Source organism: Diabrotica undecimpunctata, chromosome 3 (genome assembly GCF_040954645.1).
Source record: "Diabrotica undecimpunctata isolate CICGRU chromosome 3, icDiaUnde3, whole genome shotgun sequence".
In the NCBI taxonomy this organism is placed as follows: Eukaryota; Metazoa; Arthropoda; class Insecta; order Coleoptera; family Chrysomelidae; genus Diabrotica; species Diabrotica undecimpunctata.
In genome coordinates, this window is record NC_092805.1 from 33275282 (window position 1) to 33297268 (window position 21987).

Consider the following 21987-nt stretch of genomic DNA (forward strand, 5'->3'; position numbering starts at 1 on the left):
TCTTTTATTGTAAGTTCAACTTCCTTCTCTTTACCTATTCTTCTCAGTACTTTATTGTTTGTAATTCTATCTACCCAGGAAATCCTTATAATTCTTCTATAGGTCTAAATTTCAAAGGCGTTCAGTCGTCTCATTGTGTCTAGATTTAACGTCCATGATTCCACTCCATAGTATAGTACACTGTATACGTAACATTTTGTTAGGCGTATTTTAAAAGCTAATGTTAAATCTTTGCCACATAGGACCTTTTTCATTTTCATAAAATTAGAACGTGCTTTTTCGATTCTGCCTTTGGTTTCTGCAGTTTAGTCATTATTTTCTGTTATAAGTGTTCCTAGGTAAGTGTACTTTATTACTTTTTCGATCTGCTAGCCCTTTACTATCAAGATTTTGTTAGTATTATGTTTTTTTTACAAATTTTCATAAACTTCGTCTTTTTGATATTGAACGAGATTCCATACTCCCTACTACACATTACTATTTTACTTATGAGTCTTTCTAGGTCTTGTAAACTATCGGCTATTATTACTGTATCATCTGCATATCTGATGTTGTTAACTACTCCATTTACTCTTATGCCGACTGTTTCATCTTCCAGAGTTTCTGGAATTACCTCTTCAGAATATGCGTTAAATAATAGAGGTGATAGGGGTCTCAACATTTCTCTAGGGATGATTCCCGTAGTATAGATAGCGTTGAACAGTTCTACTATTATGTCCAGGTTTTTCTCATTGGCCAACATTAATAGCTCGCTTGATAATTTATCTGGACCAGCAGATTTATTGGTTTTCATTGAGTTTAATGCCTGACTAACATCTGATTTGGTTATCTCTGGGCCTACATCTCCCGTTTGGCTATCTACAGATGTACTAGCTTCTCTCTGGTCATGAAATAATTCCTCGATGTACTCTTTTCATCGTCGTAGTTTTTGTTCTGTCTCCAATATAATATTTCCATTTTTGTCGAATTATATATTCGAGGTTCTTCTATTTCCTACTCCGGCTAGTTCTTTGACTTTTTTATGTAGATTAAAGTTGTTATATCTGTTTTGCAGTTCTTCTATTTCTTTATATTTTTCAGAGAAGTATGTTTCTTTAGCCTCCCTAATTTTCTTTCTTATTTAGTTTTGAAGCTGTTCATCTGAAAGCTGTTTTGAAACATCGAAAAAATGCCGAAAATTATTATGAAAAACGGCAGAGTGAAGTTGCAAGAGATAGCTGATACTAGAAGGTACTAAAGAGTAGCATTTAAACTATTATACCTAAACAATTGGGTATAAGAATACTGTTTTCCAAATAGGTGCCACGTTTTCTTATACCAGAGCAAAAAGTACAACGAATTGATGAATCTCGCCGCTGTTTGAACATGTTTAATTAGAATAACTCGGAATTTTCGCTTTGGTATGTCACACTGAATGAAACAATAATCCATCACTTCCATCCGGAACCAAATCAGCAGCCATCTAAATGGATAGCACCCGGAGAAAGCCTTCCAAAGAGACCAAATACGCAACAAACCGCCGGAAAGGTTAGGGCTTCTGTATTTTGGGACCCACAAGGAATTATTTTGATTGACTATTTGAAACATAGAAAAACAATCAACACTACTACTATATTATTTATTGGAGCGTTTGAAGAGCAAAATCGCAAAGGAAAGTCCTTTTTTGTTGAAGAAAAAATTGTTGTTTCACCAAAGCAATGTACTGTGTCACAAATGGATCAAATGATGACAAAAGTTCACTAATTGGGCTTTGAATTACTTCCGCATCCACCGTGTAGTCCAGTTATGGCCCCCAGTGAATACGACCTATTTTTCGATAAAAAAATGCTCTTTGACAAGAAATATCCCTCCGATGAGAAAGTAATCACCGAAACGAAAGTTTATTTTGAAGGCAAACATAAATCGTTTTACAAGGACGGCATCGAAAAATTAGAAAAGCCCTGGAACGATTGTATCGCCGCTAAATGTTGATGAATAAAGAATAATTTTTGCCAAAAAAAGATATTTTACTAGTTAGGCCCGGGATTTATTGACCGACGGATTACAACTTCCCTTACATATTGAACCATATCCCTCTCAAGTCAATTTACTTCATCTCTGTTCCTCCTCAAAAAATTTGGATAACGAAACAATATCTGAAAAATCAAATAAACGATGTTTACCATTATCATTTTCACGCTCTTCCATATCATCTCTAAGCAATCAAAAGTATGATATAGATATCATTCGTACAGAACTCCAGAACTCCTCGGTATACATATTATGGATGGTGTATTGGTTAAAAGTCCTATATATCAGGGCAGTATGTATATCGTGCATAACTCTTTATACGGAAACCGGCACTGCATCATCTCGTACAGAAGATGGAGTACGTTCTGGAAAACCAAAAGGTTATGTTTAGTGCATTTCTCGATATAGACGAAGCATTCGACAACACATTTTATATCTAAATATTATGTTTATATGGGATTATAGAGGTTTTTTAAATAATCATTATTTTATGAGTGGTCCGAAAGAACTAAAATAAATAGGAACAGGCACTGGGCCTTAAAACTTCTGCTGGTTTTGTTGTTAAAAAAATTTTAACTTATTGATAAAGTCAAAACCTATAAAATTAAAATAAAATACACATTTATTTAAAATATACTAGATCAACTAGGTATTCCATAATTTCATATATACATTTTTCAAACAAAAAATATAAACAATTGATAAAATATATCATGAGAGGATTGAAAGGTTTTACTGCCAGTCTAGAATTACATGACATACTAGTAAGTACATGGTTATGATTATGGTACTTGTTATCATCACTGGTAATCCAACTCTGAAAAAAAAAATATAAAAAGTTTTGTAATTATTTGACTTTCTTAAAAAAGATAAAAAATTGTATTATTAACACACAAAACGTCCAAAAACAACTCAAATACAAGCAAATAAAAACTTAAATGTAGCGACTGCCACAAACTTACATAGGTCAAACTGAAGTTTGACTGAAGGTAGAAGTTTTACCAAACGGATAGCAGAACACAAAAGGGCTTTCAATAATAGAAAAACAGATTCTACGTACGCACTTCATCTTCTAGACCAAAATCATTCTTTTATTGACCAATTTCAAATTCTTCACATTCAAAATAAAGACTTTAAGCTATGTTTATTAGAATTTATCAGACATAAATCTAAATGATCAACTTGAGACCAACAGTTCTTTCCTCCTTAACTTATTCAGCTTAAGACTATAAAGTGTAAACTCATATCAAAAATAGATCACTTGAGAAAGGCACTCTGCCGAAATAGCTGTAGTAATAATTAATTATAATAAATTTGTGGAAGTTTTAAGAACAAAAGTGTTTTATTCTTAGATATATTTCTTTGTGCTCTTCCTGGTAGGTTTTCTATATTTGTGTATTGTGTTCCTAGGTGGTCGCTTTTTTTAATATTTCAAGCATCTCCTTTATATAGTTTTTTTTATCATTTAGCTTGTTTCCTTATTTCTGTATTTCATTCCTTATATTTTCTTTTAAGTGATCTCTCCTTTTTCGATCCTCTCTTTGTAAGATTTCTTCATTAATTTTCTTCCTTTTTTCTATCAGTTGTAAAGTATCTTTACTTATCCTTCTTCTTTTTCTTCTTCCTTCTTGTATGTAGGCTATAAAAGCCTGTTTCTTTTTCAATATTAGCCTTCTAAATTGTTTCAATTATCGCACCATCTTTTCCGTGGTGTGCCAATACTTTTTCGTCCATTTGGTGACTTATCTCGTGCTATTCGTACTATCCTATCCTCTACCATTCTACTAATGTGTTCGTTCCACTCCTGTTTCCGTTTTGTCACCCATCCATTTATGTCTTCTATATTGCTTGCTCTTCTTATGTTTTCGCTTCTTTCCCTATCCAACAGGCTCTTCCCTGAGATTCGTCGAAGTATTTTTATCTCTGTTGTTTCTAGTAGTCCTCTCGTTTTAGATGTGTCAGGTTTTGTCTCCGCCGTATATGTTAATATAGGTCTAATTGCTGCTTTATAGATTCCTGTTTTTGTGCCTTTTTTTAGGTGTTCGTTCTTCCAGATTGTGTCATTAAGAGATCCCGCCGCTTTACTTGCCATTAGTTATAGTTATTTAATGTTTTATTTTCTTTTCTTTTTAATCCGGTTGCTTCTTTTGCTGTTTTGATCATTACTTTTTTAGTGCTTCCCTGTTTCTTCGACTGACTCTGTAGTTTGTCGTGGTATAGTTTGATTTATTGTCAGTTCTTCAGTGAATTTATTTCTTATATTTTCTTGTTTTAGATAGCTTCTCTATTTACCTTCTCCATTTAAATTCAATTGTCATGTGATGTATTTGGTCCTTGTATCTCTCTCCCAATGATATTCATATTTTCTTATGTATCCGCTTACGTTTAAAGATACCTCCATCTATAACAAGTTCATTTTAGTCAGAGAATTCGATTAATCAGTTTTTATTTCTATCATAAGTTAGCTAGTTGCGATTTAATTTTTGACCAAGGTAGATGGTTAATTTTAAACTTAACTTTAATTCAAAGGTTAAACTTAACTTTAAAGAGATGAAGAATCAGCTGACATAAAGATAAACAAAGTATTTTTCAGGTAAAGACTCCTAATCATTCCAATAAATAGAACAGCTTTTAAGTCTTCACTTCAACTTAATGCATATAATGTGGTTCAATATAATAACAAAATAAAAAAATCCCATGTACCATAGCAAATATTACATTCAAGAAGTTACGTTTAAGATTACTTACTTGGTAAAATGCAAAAAACTAAATCTGTATCCATGTTGCTCTGCAACTCCTGCACAGATAATATTCGATGATGAACCAAAAAGGGAACCGTTTCCTAAAACACAAGAATGTTTATATCGACATTAAAAACCTCATACAAATATTGTTAAAACTAGAAAAAATAAACATTTTAGGGTAGAGTAGAGTAGAGTATTTATTTAACTACATAACAAATACAAATATTGTTTGTAGCAATAAAACGTAACTTTAATATACAAACAAGAACACATATTAAACAGAAAGTTTATTATTATGGCAAAGTTACGGTAAGCAGTTCAGTGGATGTTCTGCAGTGTCATATATTCTTCTGAGCAGTAAAAACAATGTTTAAGAAGAAATTTATCGAAACTATTACAGGTAAGCTGTTTAATACTTTTTGGTAAAATATTGTAATATTTATAATTAAGACAATTTTTTTTTCTGAAAGGTGTAATCTACAGCAATTTTTTCGTAGGTAGTAACAGATTCGCGTATTGTGAACGTGGACATCAGACTGCTTTATTAAATGGGCACGTTTTCTGTAAATTTCAGTTAGAACTTGAAATATCAACAGAGTAGGTAGCGGCATAATTTTGAATTTGATAAAGAAAGGTCGGCAGTGTTCTAGATAACTTACCCCTGCTAAAATCCAAATAGTTATCTTTTGCATTCTATAAATTTTTAGTGCATTTGTTAAATTGCTCCATATGATTACACCATAGTTTAGGTCAAAGTGGAATAAAAAAATATGTTATTTTTAATGTTTCAAAGTTGACAACCTTTGCTAGTTGGCGAATAACAAATAATGAACTTGATAGCTTTTTTTAAGTTGTGAGGTAAGAGCCGACCAGTTCAGTCGATTATCTATAGTTATTCCCAATAGTTTAACAGTCTCTTTGTTATCTAGATCATTGTGTAAATTACTTGCAGATACAACCAAAGTTTGCGTTTTATCAGAGTTAAGTTTTAGTTTGTTTGCAGCAAACCATGTGTTAGATTTAGTAGAAACTTCCTCATGATACATTTTTAAATCATCTATTATTTTGTCCTGATATAACGTATGTCGTATCATCTGCGAAATAAATGGATTTGTACGGAGATATGAAATTAGGCAAATCGTTGACATAAATAATAAGCAAAAGACGTCCTTAGACCGAACCTTGTGGAACTCCATGTTTTACGGATAGAAAATTGGAGAGATGAGCTTTAGACACTACCGCCTGGTGTCTGCCACATAGATAAGAAGTTATAAGCTTAAGAGCGATACCTCTGATTCCATAGTAGTTTAATTTCTGGAGCAAAATTTCGTGTGAAACGCAATCAAAAGCCTTCGATAAGTCGCAAAGAGAGATTGTTATGCGATTGCCGCGTTCAAGCTCCTCAATCACCTCGCTCACAACATTAAACGCCGCGTTCGTAGTAGAACGAGCACTTCTGAATCCATATTGTGAGTTTCTAAAGTAATTATTTGACTTAAAATGGGAATAAAATTGTTGTTTGATACCCTTTTCAATCACTTTTCCAAAAGTAGAAACAATGCTTATGAGTCTGTAATTGTCAGTTTTTCAGGAATCTTCTTTTTTGTAGATAGGTAGTACTTTTGAGTATTTTAGTACTTCTGGAAATACTCCAGTTGATAGAATTTCTAAATATACAGTACATAAGATACAGTTTCTTTTAAAATTTTGCTATTTATTCCGTAAACGTCCCTAAAATTAGAATTACTAAGAGACTTAATTATTTGAGAGGCCTCTTCTTCCACAACGGGACAAAAAAAAGGACTTACTCGGAGAAGGATAATTTCTATAATTGAAAAGGACATCGACATTAATAGTGGAAAGAGATGTTATTATATTCTCTGCAATTGTAGTAAAAAATTTATTTATTTCGTCTGGAGGTAGATCAGGTTGTACCGAACTGGACCTTGTGTTGTTTCTTTCGAAATTTACCATTTTCCAGCAGTCCCTAGGTTTATTATTGGAATAAGTACTGAAATTACAGTAAGCTGACTTTTTAGCAATTTGTAATTTGTAATTGCCGATTATGCTGTTTATATACCTTGAACAAATCGGGACCGTCTTTAATAAGAGAACGATTAGATCTGTAACACCTTAATTCATTATTAAACCATTACACGGATGTTTTTACAGCAGTTTGTCGTACTTTCTTTTAGTGGAAAATGCTTTAATATTAAATTGTTATAAGTTTCGGTAAGAAAGACTGTCAAAAAATTTAGGATAATTATTAATATCATAGAAAAAGTCCATCTTTGTATTAACTAGCGCACGTTTAAGCTTCTGTAAATCAGGAGAAGTAATAAACTGTTGAAATGTTTCATTAGTGTCAACAACTTTATGCTTAGAGTCAATAAATAAAAATTGAGCTCGATGGTCAGAAAAACAAGATTCAAATACGCCCACTCTGTAGATATTTTCAGACAAATTTGTCATAATGTTGTCGATGCAACTACTGGGCTGGGATGTGATTCTAGTGTAATCGTTTGTAGTTGCTTTCAGACCAAAAGATGTTAATTGATTTTGAATATCAAGAGAAGGGTCAGATTCAATTTTAAAATTTTATTTTAAAATATTAATTAAAATTGTGTAAGGTAATCTGCTTTGTACTTCGAGTGTATATATATATACATATATATATATATATATATATATATATATATATATATATATATATATATATATATATATATATATATATATATATATATATATATATATATATATATATATATATATATATATATATATAGTCTATTGTCAATTATAAATTGATGATTTTGTACACCACTTCATACTGCATTGGTAAAAGATTATAGATCGGAGTTGTAAAAGACTACACACAGGAGAAATTGCTCAGGTAAGTTCTCATCTGTTATACGATACTTCTCAATGGCTAATAAGAAACGTTTTATGGATATATAGGATCATGGAATAGCTGTAAATAAAGTATTATTATATAAACACCCAAGGATCAACTAGACAGACTGCAAAAACTACTGCTACATCTCAGTTGCCAGTACCCTTAGTCGAAAACGAATATGAACCACTTGAGCTAGAATAGCAAAAGTTGGACGATATTGCATCTACCACAGCTACACTTTAACCCTTTGGGTTTCAATTTGCCTGATGTTCCAAATAAGTCCCGTTTTACATTATATTCTTCGATATCGGAGTTTATCGACTACACTGCACATGTTTCTCTACTAAAGTGATGTTGGCAACGTTGGATGGCTCAGTTCGTTCGTAAGTACGATGCAGTCAACACGTGGTTCTTACTTTTCGACGTTTTTAGTGTTAAAACAACTAGTTTTCGACACAATCGTAAGGTAAGTTTGTTGTTTGGTGTATGTAATTATTCTACACGTTAATCTGAGATTCGTTTACTTTTGTAAATTGGCAAACTTACATCAGAAATCACATGGGATTTATGTGTCCCACTGGGTTTGTTGGATGGGCCTGTTATATCCCATTGGTTTTTTTCAGTATGTTATGAAAAAGAAAGCTTACTCAAAAGGAATTGCAAGAACTGGCTGATAATATAAGCGACATATTTTCATGCGATCACATAGATGCAAAATCTAATATATCTTTAGAAGACGACGAAGAAGACCCATTCCACGACAGTGATCATTCTTCTGATGAGTCGTATATGGCATCAGATGATTGTCTTGACAATGAAGAAGAACACACTCGCTCATCAGATGGATCAAATACGTCTTCATTTGATTCTCCCGAAAATGAAGAAGACGAGAATACTTGCTGGCCAGATGGGGAAGATTTAATTGAAGGTAAGAAAGCCATTATCAATAAAAAGAAAAGAGCACTCCCTATGGTATGGACAACAGTCGCAGCTGATCATAAACACAGATTTGCTGTTCCTCCTGAAATACCTTGTGTAGTTGATGAATCAATTAATATGAATTCGTCACGTCTAGAAATTTTCTTGAAAGTGTTCCCTCGAAGTTTATTTATTTTTATTGCGGATTGTACAAACGAGAGAATTAAAATGTATAATCGCAGGGAAGGAAAGTCTGAACCGCTTACTGATGCTGGTGAAGTAATGATTACTATTGGTTGTACTCTAATAATGTGCTACAACAGAGTGCCTAAACTGAGACATTATTGGTCTTCGGATCCACCTGTCGGAAATAAAACGATAAGTACTGCAATATCAAAAAACAGATACTTATTCATTCTCTCCAAACTTTACTTCAATGGCCGAAAGAAACCCGAAGATTGCAGTAAGATATATTATGTAAAAGAACTGCTCTCCTGTTTCAAGTTCACATTTCAGAAGTATCGAACCGACAGTACTAAACAATCAATCGACGAGAGTATGGTGAAGTTCAAAGGTCGGTCGTCCCTAAAACAATACGTATCTCTAAAACCAGTGAAAAGGGGTATAAAACTATGGTGCAGGTGTAATTCTATGATTCTAAGACAGGATACACATATGATTTTAACGTTTACTCTGGAAAGGAAGTTGAACAAGCTGATGGAACTCTAGGTGAAAGAGTAGTAAAAACGCTATGTGAATCGATACGTATTGATAATGTTGTTGTGGCTTTTGACAGGTTTTTTACCTCTGTAGGTCTAGTGGACACTATTAAATTCGCTGTAGTTGGTACAGCCGTTACAAATAGACGGAACATGCCTAAGGAGTTTTCTATAAAAAGCAAAATGAACAAGGGAGACTCTGTATTTCTAACAAATGAGTTCCAAACCCTAGCCACAAAATGGCAAAATATCAAACAAGTATCCTTGTTGAGTAACTGTCATAAGAGTAGTTGTACAACTATTCAAAGGAAAAATAAAAGTGGGACTAAAGTGGACGTTCCTTGTCCTGCTGCTGTTGCTTTATACAACGAAATTATGGGTGGTGTGGACCTAGCTGACCAGATGAGTGAAGTGTATGAAATGGATAGACGATCCTGTAAATGGTGGAAAAAAGTTTTCTACCGATTGCTTATGGTGTCAGTGGTAAATAGTTGGGTAATATATAATGATTTACATCGAACACGCAAGAAAACACCCCTTTTTGAAACTTTGTTTGAGCTATCAGAAGATCTCATTTCTAAAGGTAAAACCACTACACAAGTAAAACTTAGAAAAAGAAGTGTAGGTAGACCTTCAAAGAGATCACAAAATAAAAATGTAGGAGACCACATGACGATTGTAACTGCTAAGAGACGGCGTTGTGTTGGTTGCTCAAGAATGGGTAAAGAAAGAAGAACCACAACCATCTGCACACAATGTGATGTAGGTTTGTGTAAACATTGTTTCACATTATATCACACATATTAAGTTACATGGAAGTATTTTTTATGCATATCTTTGTAAATCTTTCTGAAATAAAGTTTTCATTTATTTGTGGCCGTAATCTCCCAATATACCCTACGGGACATAATAATCCCAACCAACATTCCCATTGGGACATATATATCCCACTATTTTTTTGTTTTTTTTATGTAAACATTTGGTTTGGTACACTTTAAAAATTTTCTATGGTTACCAGTACAAAGAAATAATTAAAGTCGAGATCGTAACAACACAAAAAAAAATTGGGTCCCAAAGGGTTAACCCAACAAAATGAAAAAAAAAATGGCTAGAGATAAGCCAACTTATATATTATTTGTGGAATTGACGAAAGTCCTAGTTCTATGATACTATAGTCCTATGTAGACTATGATAAGTCTATAAGGTTCTTTGTATTGCTTTCTGGTTGTTTTTCAAAAAGAACAAGCTTTATTATTGTTCTTTATCAAAAATAAAGATTAACAATTAGTTCTCCGAGAACTTTAGGGTAAGGGACTAAGACAAGGCTTAGTCTATCTCTAACACTCTTCAAAATCTACCTGAGTGTGGAACTGAAGAAATGGAGGAGATCGTGTTCTGAAATTGGTATACTATTAATTGACGAAACAACCCTACATATGGTACATTTCGCGGACGGTCAAGTAGTCATCACATAGGACAAGGAAGATCTGGAATTCATGTCAAAGCAATTGATACAGAAATACGAGCGTTGGCGACTAAATGTTAACTCAACAAACCATGATGAAACGATGAACTAAACAGAGGATAGAAATGTTATTTCGTCATGTTCCGAATATATCTATTTGGGGGCAAAGATGGAAAGAAATATACGCACTGAAACAAAAATCGAAGAACAGATCATAAAAGGAAAAAAAAAATAAAAGGCGCGCTAAACTTACTACTCTATTCTACATACTACATTATATACACTACTAAATTATCTGTATTAAAAATGTTTCATAATCGACAGAAATATATAGACAGCTTACCTCCAAAGCATGATCCGAAAGAAAGAGCCCAGATCAGAGGAGGTAAAGGCAAATGTAATTCTTCATTATGTGAAAGATCAGTGGCAATTTTTATCATCATCGTGGTTAACGGTAAATTGTCGACAAACGCTGATGCTACTGCAGAGACCCACAGAATCAATACTATGGCTGTAGCAATTCTTGACTCAGGTCCCACTGAGGTTATTACGTATTGGGTTTGTTTGCCTATGTAGTCTATTAAGCCTAAACGAGAAAGTGCCTAAAAAGTAAAACAAAAGGATAAAGATATTTTCCTACAATTTATATTGAATAAAAACATTGATAAAATATCTTCTTATATAATTACCAAATAGCACTATAGTTTTAAACATACAAAAAAAAATAAGTTGGAACATCAAAGACCGCTCTCCTTAAATTAAAAAAAAAAGGTGATACATTTTAATAATCTACTATATCTGCTATAATTGGAAAATACTGATCGTATTTCTCCAAATTATATTAAAACTACTTTTTGTGTTCCAATTCATTTTTTTTTTCTTGTTTTGGTCATAGATTAGTTTGATGCGGACTATGGAGAGTGTAGGAATGCTTTGGCAAGAAGAAATAAGGCAAAAGTAGAAAAACAGAGGAAAGACCCATAACTTTGTGGCTAGAAGAAGAAAAGCTAGAAGAATTTGCAGAAATAAGAAATGAGAACAGTTAGAAAAGCAAGTGAAAATATTAAGGAAGCCTTCATGAACAAAGAGGTAAAAAATTCTACTACAAAGTTAGGAAATCCAAAAAAAGTAAAAAGACTAATACAAAGTATTGCAGAATAAAGAAACTACAGAAAAATTCAACAGAAAGCCGAGTACTTCGAAAATCTGTTAAAAACACACCAAGAAGACCTGGCTAGAAATGATAATTGGCAAGAAGATGATATAGGAACATGCGAGGAACCACCTCCAAATGAAGTTAAAGAAGTAATAGACCTAAAAAATCACAAGAAAGCAGAATAAAGTGGTGTCCCAGATGAGGTTTTCAAGGAAGATAGCGAAAGACGACGAAGAACAATCTTCCGCTTAAAATAAGCATCATCATCATCAGTGGCATTACAGCTCATTACGAGCCAAAGCCTTCTTCAGAACAATCTTCCATTCGCCCCTGTCACTGGCAAATCTTCTCCATACTTTAACTCTGATGGATTTTAGATCATCCTCTATGTTATCTTGATACCTAAGTTTTGGTCTTCTTCTGGCTCGTCTTCCCACTGGTCCTCTTCGGTCGAAATTTTTTTTGATCGTTGCATCTTTATCTCGCATAATTATATGTCCTATGCATCGAAGACGTGCTAATTTAATACATTTTACAACATCAGGTTCCTCAAAACTTTTATATAACTCAAAGTTGTAGCGCCTACGCCACAAACCCTGTTCTTAGACTCCTCCATATATTTCCCTTAGAATTTTTCTTTCGAAACGTTTAAGAAATTCTTGGTCGTTCTGTGTAAGTGACCACGTTTCTGACCCGTATGTTAACACTGGCCTTATTAGTGTTTTATATATGGTAACTTTAATTTTTCTGGGTAGTTTTGGAGCCATCTGTTTCCTCAAGCCATAATAGCACTTATTGGCAAGCACTTTTCTTCTTTTAATTTTTCCGCTGACATTATTGTCCTTGGTCAGCAGCGAGCTCAGGTAGACAAAGGTGTCTACACCCTCCAGTTCCAGATCATCAATTAATAGTCTAGGTATCTGGTTGCCTGATCTAGTACAATACATATACCTACTTGGTTTTCTGTGCGTTTATTTTTAATCCCATTCTCAGTGCAGACGCCCTTAGTGATCGCAATGCTTCGATCAGAGATTCTGTGGACCTAGCCATAATGTCTATGTCATCTGCATATCCGACCACTTGTACAGATTTATTAAAGATGGTGCCATTCGTATTAATATGGCACTCTCGAATTACTTTTTCTAGTGCAAGGTTAAATAAGAGACACGACAGTCCATCTCCCTGTCTCAGTCCATTTTAACAATGGAAGGATCTTGAAAAGTCGTTTTGGATTCTGACTAGACTCTCTACGCCTTTGAGTGTAAGTTCCGTTAGTTGAACAAGATGAAGCGGAATTTTAAATTCCACCATAGCCTGTAGAAGTTTTTGTCTGTTTACTAAGTCGTATGCGGCTTTGAAATCCACGAATATGTGGTGAGTGTCGACTCCGAACTCAAGCGTTTTCTCAGGAATCTGTCTGACTGTGAAGATTTCATCCGTTGTTGATTTATTGGGTCGGAAATGGCACTGGTAGTTCCCAACTATTTTTTCAGCATAGGGAATCACTCTTCTGTACAATACGTTGGACAATACTTTATATGCCACGTTAAGTAAGGTGATGCTTCTATATTTATCACACACCTTCATATCTCCCTTTTTGTGAAGTGGGTGCATTACACTTAATTTCCAGTCCGCGGGCGTTTCCTTCCGTTGCCAGATTTCGGTTACTAATTTATGCATGTGTTTAAAAGGGGTGTCACCAACATTTTTAAAGAGTTCGACAGAAAGATTGTCTAAACCGGGGGCTTTGTTATTTTCAGTTTTGAAATGGCTTTTCTAATTTCTTCTTCGGTGGGGGGGGGTGTAGGGGGTAGGGGACTCTTGAGCGTTTTCATCCATTTCAGGCAAACTAATTTCTATTTGGTCTTCTTCACTGGACTGTCGCTAAGCAGTTCTTCAAAATGAGTCGCCCACCTGTTTAGTATCTGTTCTTTGTCACTAATTATGGAACCATCTCTGTCTTTACATGCTGTTATTCTGGGATTGAATTCTTTTCTGCTGCTGTTTATCTTGTAGAATTTTCGCGAGTATTTTCTATTGTGGTGGTTAACAGTCTCGTTTAGAGGGTTTGCGTATGGCTCTTTCTTTTTTCTTCTAATCGTCCTTTTTTTTCTCGTCTAAGATTTTCATTGTCTTCTAGGTTTGATCTCGTTTTGTGCTGCTGAAGTCTTTTATATGCTTCATTTTTCTGTTGGTTAATTTATCTACATTCTTCGTCAAACCAATCTTCGTTTATTTTAGCCTGGTTAGGTTTTAAAAATCCCTAAGCCGCTGTATGGATAGCTTCCTTGCATTTGGCCCAGTGTTCTTCTATACTTAAATTTTAGTCAATTCTTGTCAACTCTTCATTCAAAATTTTCCTGTAGTTATCCCTAGCGTCATCAGATTTTAACACATCAGTATTATATTTCGTAGATTTTGTGCTTAAAATAAGCAGTTTGTCAAAATTGTCAAAGAAAATGCCGAAATAAAGGAATAGCCCCCTTATTATTTGCCCGATCTAGAAAAAGGCGACAAAATAGAGTGCGAAAACTATAGATGTATAGTGTTATTAGAAGTGGTTTATAAAATACTTTCAAAAAGTGTTGTTTTTGGCGACTACCAAGTGACTCTAGAGACATATGGTATCCCTCCTCCAGATCTGTATATATGGTATAGAGTTCCAGAATATTCTGGAAAGGGAATTAGAAAACAATATAAGATGATAAATTAGTTTACGGATTTTAATATCAGATGTCGCTATTTGCGTCCATACGAAGCCATGTTAGAGTTGCTTCCTAAGACAAAAGAGATTTATTTTCATGTTCAGAGCGACTGTGAATAGCCGTTCTGAAGAGCCCTTTTAGGGCGAAATACGTATAAGCGGATACACAGGCGCACTATACGTAAAATCAAATCTTAACTGTCTTTTTCCTTTTAAGATGATAAATGTTTCCATTACGACCGTATTCGCGGATATTCGGACGACGCATGTTCAGATAAAGGCGAATTGAGTAGGTAGAAAAAAGGATAATTTTATCTGGAAATTAGTACTTTATATATATATTTATACGTAAATGATAATATTAAATATACCTCCATTAAAATAAATAGAGAAGCAAAGAAGAGTAGAGTGGACCATTCAACTCTAGCGAAGATTGCATCCAAATCTTTGGAATCGTATAAGATCAGCAGTAATATGACACCTAAAAGAGCTGTCCATCCAAGTCCAAGTGTACCTCAAAAATATATTAATTTTTATGATAGGTTTTCAGTAACATTTTACGTATATATTTTTTTCATATTATATAACAGATCTTACATAACTTTTGAAATATGGCAACACTTACGTAGAAAATTAAAATCGAATATTCGTTCCGTGCGTTACTGACGCGACACCTACCGCGTAGGTACATACGAAATTGAAAATTATTAACAATTAGTTTTTTAATTATATTTTTTCAGTTTATGTATGAAATGGATGTAGTATTAAGAACTGGGTTTCTAAAAATTCATTATAATTATCTTTTCAACCCCAAACGGAAAACAAAGGGAAAATCTAGTACTGGCAAATTACGTTTTCATGTAGAAGAGCATGTAATTAAAAACAATAATAGTAAAAGTTATGAAATCAAGGCTCAAGTCATCAGGGAGGATGCAGTTAGCTTGAAGCATTATGAAACATCATTAAAGAAATATAATATGGACTTAATCCATTTTCAGATTTTTTATTGCCGACAAAATGAGCTCTGAAAATTAGATCTACACTCACTATTTTTGCTACACCACATTTATTTGCACCAATTTTTGATAAAATTTATGCGTAAAAAGATATGTCGAATTTTGTCATATTTCGCCGCAAGGCTCTAGGCATGCTGGCATCGTTTTAAGGTAGGGGAAAGTGTTGTACCTTTGGGCAAATTTCATGTCGTTTGGCTCAAAATGTTTAAAAATTGCTTTATAGCGACCGTTGAAGCATACAGACGTAGATACAACCTTTATCTATAAATGACAAAGTATAGGTCTATAGATTCGTTTCAGTTACCTTTTAAAAAAAATTTTGAAATTTTTTTGACAGGTCGTCCAAAGGTACGACGCTGTGTTGTACCGTTGTAAGCTCAGGAAATGAAAATCAAATACATCTTGTAATGCTGCAAATTTTAAAATATTGGATAATAGAGAGTTATGAAAGCGTAAGATGACTGCCGCCTTTATTATAGGATCCTCTAAGAAAGTACAAAATACTTCATGTCTAAAAGAGATTTATTTAAAGATTGTTTATTATTTAGATATATAAATACACCTCTTTTCGTAGTAAGTTGTGACAGTTTTATAAAGTAATCTGTGGTATTAGTTCGCTACAGGATGAATTTCGTAAAGATCGTTTGAATTCCGTCATAAAATTTGTACTGGAACCACATTTGTGTTGCCTTATTTATAAAACTTAGGTGCAAGAAACTGTAATATTATGGTAAAACTTATAATACTTACGAAATGCGGGTATAGAGTTAAAGAAAAATAAACATATAACTAAAGCCAAGGTTATTCCAGACTTAATTAACAAAGATTTGTTCTTTATGGGATACTAAAAGAAAAAAATTATCTTAAATTATACTGTATAAATTATAGTGAAGAAAATAAATAAAATATGGATTAAATAAAATAAACATACTAAACAACTCTCCACTCGTCGTTTGTGTTGCTTTATAAGAGGTCAAACAGCGGATGCAAAGAAACTAATAGACCCAAAACATAAAACTCTATGCCAGAATACCAGAAATTATCACAAATGAAGAAGGTAATATAAATACATAAGAAGTTCGAAATACACTTGAAAAATTTAAGAACAAAACAGTTGCAGGTGAAGATGGAATACCAAACGAATTACTGAAATATTGTAGCGCAGCAATGCCACTAACAACAATTAAGAGAATTATAAAACACAATAAAATTCCGGAAGAATGGCGAATTAGCGAACTAATTCTACTATTCAACAAAGGAGATAAAAAACAGCTAAAAAACTACAGAGGTATAAACTTTTTAAATAATACCCTCAAAATTTACAACTAAAATTTAACAAGAACTAATAAATCAGAGGGTAAGTTTAGCAGATGAATAACAGGGTTTTCCTACTGGAAGATCATGTACAGATGCAATATTCGTAATAAGACAAATTACTAAGAAAGCTAGTCAAAAGTGTCAACAAAGGAAGAGGATAGAGAATAAAAAACAAAGAAAAAAAAATACGTTGTACAAACGACATATTATTAATAGCCCAAGATGAAGATAGTCTGCAAAAAAAGTCCACAGATTTAACATAAGAACAAAAGAATTTAATATGACAATCTTAACTCAGGAAACTAAAACGATAGTAATCAGTACAAAATCAATCAGATATAAAATAACAATCGATGGTATCAGTACAAGGAAACTAATGAAACTAAAATACTTTGGAATTACACTGTCCAGCTAATAATACCTGGACAAAGAAGTGAGAGATCAAGTACAAAAAGCAAATATACTGGCAGGATGACTTACTGGCGAAACCGACATCATAAAACGGAGATGAAGTCAAGAATTTATAAAACCAGTGTAAGCCCAATAATGACATATGCATCAGAAACAAGACTCGACACAGCCATTACACAAAGGCTACTTTAAACAGCTGAACTGAGATTCTTCTTCTTCTTCTTCTACTTCATGGAGATCTTTCGATATGTTTAAGTCTGAAGCTGCCTCTGGTTAATTTCCTGGGAGGTAGATTGCCAACTATCCCTGGGGTAATTTTTTGGAGTCTATTCTCATCCATTCGTCTTACATGATTGTACCACATCCTCTTACGCTGCCTTCTCCATCTTACAATATCTTGAATTTTGCACTGCTCTCTGACGTTTATATTTCTCACCCTGTCTCTTCTTGTTTTGCCCACTATTGTTCTTAGGGTTTTCATTTCGGCAACACTTAGAATCTGTTTCGTTTTGTTGGTATCTTCGCGCACTTCTATGCCATATGTCATGATATGACATGTGGCAATGCATGCCGTATGCAAGTCTTGTAGATTCTAATTTTACTATCTGTGCGCATATACGGATTTGACCGGACTATCTCCCACAGATATCCAGACAATGCGGATGCTTTGTTGATCTCACTCCTTAAGTCCTTTACTGGGTCATCTGTGCTTGATATATCTGTGCCCAGGTATCTGAATTGCATCACCTTTTTTATGGTGTTGTTCCCAACCACTAACTTACACCTAAGCGGATCTTTTGCTATTGCCATACATTTAGTTTTGTTGGTAGAAATGGTCATATTTACTTAGGTGCTTATTTGAAAGAAATAAAAGAGCTGTCTCTGAAGATCATCTTCTGATTCGGCAATAATTGCTGCATTATCTGTGTAACACATCATACCAACTCATTTGTTGCCCATTCCGTATCCGAGATTGAGAGACGTTACTTTGTTTATAATTTTGCCCATGAGTAGGTTAAACGAGAAGGGGCTTAAACTGTTGCCTTGTCTAATTCCTCCCGGTGTTGGAATATTTGCAGTGAATTGGTCTCCTGCTCTAACTTTGGTTACATTGTTGTTATTTAGGTTATGGACTATCTTTGTTATGTTGGTCGGTGTTTTATTTTCTATTAATATATTTAGAATGTTTCCCAGGCGAACCCTGTCAAACGCCTTCGTCAGATCAATGAAGCAAATATACGCTGACATGTCGAACTCTATAGCTTTTTCTTTTATTTGTTTTATTATGAATACTGCATCTGTTATAGACCTTCCTCTTGTAAAACTTTGTTCTTCAGCATTAGCGATTTGCCTTTCCAATTTGTCCTTAAGAATAATCGTGAAAAGTTTCATCGTTTTATTTAAGAGGGTTATTCCTCTGTAGTGTTGTGGGCAAGTTTTTTGTCCTTTTTTAAATATGGGGATTGTGTTGCTCTTATGCCATTCCTATGGTGTTTCTGTGTTGTTTAAGATTTTGTTAAATAGTTGTGACAGTTTACTTGGGTGCTCAGGGCCTCCATATTTCAAGAGTTCATTGGGCATACCATCTGTTCCAGGTGATTTTCTGTTTTTTAGCTTCTTGATCTTTGCTTCTACCTCTTCGTCATTGATTGTAGCACTTATATCTGCTTCGTATTCATTATTATTCAGGGTTTCTTCAGCATCATATAGCTCCTTAAAATGCTGTTGCCATGTCTCTATAGGTACTCCCTTAGTCTGCACGAACTCGTTAACTGGTTTTTTCCTGTTCCGAAGCATTTTTCATACTTTCTTTTGGGCTTCATGTAGGTGTCCATGTCGCTGATGAATTTAGCCCAATGTTCTCTTTTGATTGATTTTATTTTTGCGTTTACTTCGTTTCTTACTTAGACATATTCTGCGAGAGCTTCTTCCGATTGTGTGCTTTTATATCTCAGGTAGCATTTGCGTTTTAATTCAGAAAGTTCTTTTACCTCTTGACAAAACCACGGTTTGGTGTGGTTTATCGCCCTCGTATTAATTTTCCGCTTTCCAATTGCTTCTTCTGCTGCTTGGTTGATGCATTTCCTGATTTTTTGCCAAGTAATCCTGTAATGCTGGTAATCCTGTTCTCATAAAGAAGTTTTGTACCCTCTGTTGCTAGCGACTGTATTTATGTTGGTCTTTATGAGGAAGGTATGTGTTGTTGATTCTCATTTCATTTCTAGCGCAAAAGTCTATTAGTGCTTCACCTTTTTCAATAATTATTGAACTGAGATTACTGAGAAGAATTATAGGAATAACGTCGAGAGATCGAAAAAGAAGTGAAGACATTGGAAGAAAATGTAACGTACAGTGTACAAACGAATGGACAATAAAGAAAAAAAATGGAATAACTACATAAGCAGAATTGGGAGACCTGTGTGGTCAAAATAGCAAGAGATAAATCACCAATCGGTAGAATATGTATTGGACGACCGCGAAAAAATTGGACTGACAAACTTCAAAAGAGGTATTAATTGGCCAAGCAATAAGCAGAATTACTTATAAAAGGAAGAAGAAGAAGAAGAACATAAGTTTTTAAGGTCTTGGTTCTAAACCTTCTAGTTCATCTTTCACTATTGCGGAGAATAATTCCATGGTTATACTTAGGAGCTTTATTCCCGTGTAATGTGTTGGCATGGTTTTTTTGTTCGTTTCAAGATGGGTATTGTTGTGCTTGCGTGCCAAACTTGCAGTAGATCTGCATTGTCTAGTGTTTTAATAAATCAGATATTACATCAGCCAGCTCTCCAATATCTATTGCACTAGTATTATTTTAATTATTATTACAATTTTATTTTCAATTTAATGTCTATAGTTTTTGATAGCGCTGCACACAGATATATAAATATAGTGTTTGTTTTCTAGGAATAGTGTATTAGTAGTGAAGAGTAAACATAAAACAAATTAAGATAATAGAGAATGGAAAAAAAAGCAATACCCTCCCTAATATTACACTTTTTTAAACACTCTTCTCCAAAAAATACACTAAAACAGTCTATTTACACATTAATTTACCTGCTTCTTTAAATTTTCTACGCGATTTACATGCGCAGATGCAGTTTTACAGTGATTAACAGTATCTTTTAATTTATTTTGTAACTGGGCCATTTGCTTTAGTAAACTTTCCTTAACTATATTTTCATCTTTACTGTAACTGCTGACTGAAGCTGCCGTTCGCTCCCATACAGCTATTTCTCTTTTTAAATCTGTAAGAAAATTAGTCATTCATTATTATATTCTGTAAATAGTTGCAACAAAAATAATTAGCCGGTTTATTCATTACAAACGATGCATATTAATTTAATAACATATAATCTACATCTAGATGATCGAATTGTAAAAATGGACTTAGTATAAATACATATTGCATCATCATTATTCTGAATTTGACCTCCTCGAAACGTTTCTTAAAGTTCCCTTGCATATATATTTATCTGGTTATTTATTTATTAAGCGTGAGGCTTACATCACAGAATACATAATTCAATTTACACTCATACATTATACAAATTATTTGAGTTGCAAACAAATATCCAGTTTTTATATATTCGATTGGCTCTTCGGTTGCGAATAATAAGTGTTTATGGTCATCTTTGTATGATCTATGTGGGCAATCTTGTACTATGTACTTGACCGTTTGTTTCGCAACATCACAATTACACGAATCTGAGGAAATTCTACCCCATCTATGGAGTGAATCGGCTTACCTTCCGCAGTTTGTTTTGATTCGATTAAGTGTTTTGCCCAAATCTTGCGGGGACGTTCAAATCTGACAGGTCTCTCTGTGATGTCCAGTAAACTATGATAGTACGGATCTATTTTATTTTTCCACTCTTATCTTCGTCGGGCATTTGGCAAATCAAAATTAGTCAAAAAATTAGAATGATGTAGCGCTTGAGTGGATTTTAGGGGAGGTAACTTGGATCAGAGTTCGGTTTCAATAATATCAGGAATGTCCATGTTAACTAGAACGCGTATTCGCGACGTAGATTAGGTGAAGTTATAAAAAACATAATTGTGCCTATTTTCATACGCATTGCACCGTTTAACTAAGTGTCGATCAGGTAGGTATGCCTGCTGTTCAACCACACAAGTGTACAGTATTCTGCCACCAGATATATCAGGCCAAGAGCGCAGTAGCTTAAAGTTGATGGTGTGGACCCTCATGCAGAGTTTCTGTATTATGTTGTTACATATTTTTAGTTTTGGTGATGTTTCTGCCAGGTGCTTTCTAGAGTAAGATGTATTTATTATGTTTCAGTAGTATCTGATCCAGATAGCTTATATTTCTCTATTTGCTGTTGAGATAACAAGTTAATACGTCATTTTCTATATTACTTGGTTGTAAGCTCCATTTCTTGTATTCGCTGAGACTGTATAGCTATAGATCATTCGTGAGACGGTTAACGGTAGTTTCTAAGGATTTGTCTTTACCTGCAAGTATCAAATCATGAGCATATCCAAACTTGCGAAATTCGGTTGCAAGCTTGTCAGCAATATAGAGGCTAAAAGGAGGCAAACCTATTGAATATGCAAATATTTATATGCATAAATATGCATCAATTTACCCATATGCATTCAATATG

The 21987-nt window shown here is 33.9% G+C and overlaps 1 protein-coding gene across 2 annotated transcripts in view; it reads right to left on the reverse strand.

The window, feature by feature from the left end:
- Positions 1 to 2610: 2610 nt before the first annotated feature.
- LOC140436657 (P protein-like) overlaps positions 2611 to 21987 on the reverse strand; it is a 62157-nt gene continuing 42780 nt past the window's right edge. For both annotated transcript variants that reach the window (XM_072525660.1, XM_072525661.1), the window contains exons 10-15: positions 20417 to 20607; positions 16382 to 16475; positions 14987 to 15129; positions 11099 to 11357; positions 4759 to 4852; positions 2611 to 2827 (exon numbers count right to left, since the gene is read on the reverse strand). In XM_072525660.1, the coding sequence (XP_072381761.1) occupies positions 2743 to 2827; positions 4759 to 4852; positions 11099 to 11357; positions 14987 to 15129; positions 16382 to 16475; positions 20417 to 20607 (866 nt within the window). In that variant the 3' untranslated portion in view covers positions 2611 to 2742. The remainder of the gene's footprint in view (positions 2828 to 4758; positions 4853 to 11098; positions 11358 to 14986; positions 15130 to 16381; positions 16476 to 20416; positions 20608 to 21987) is intronic.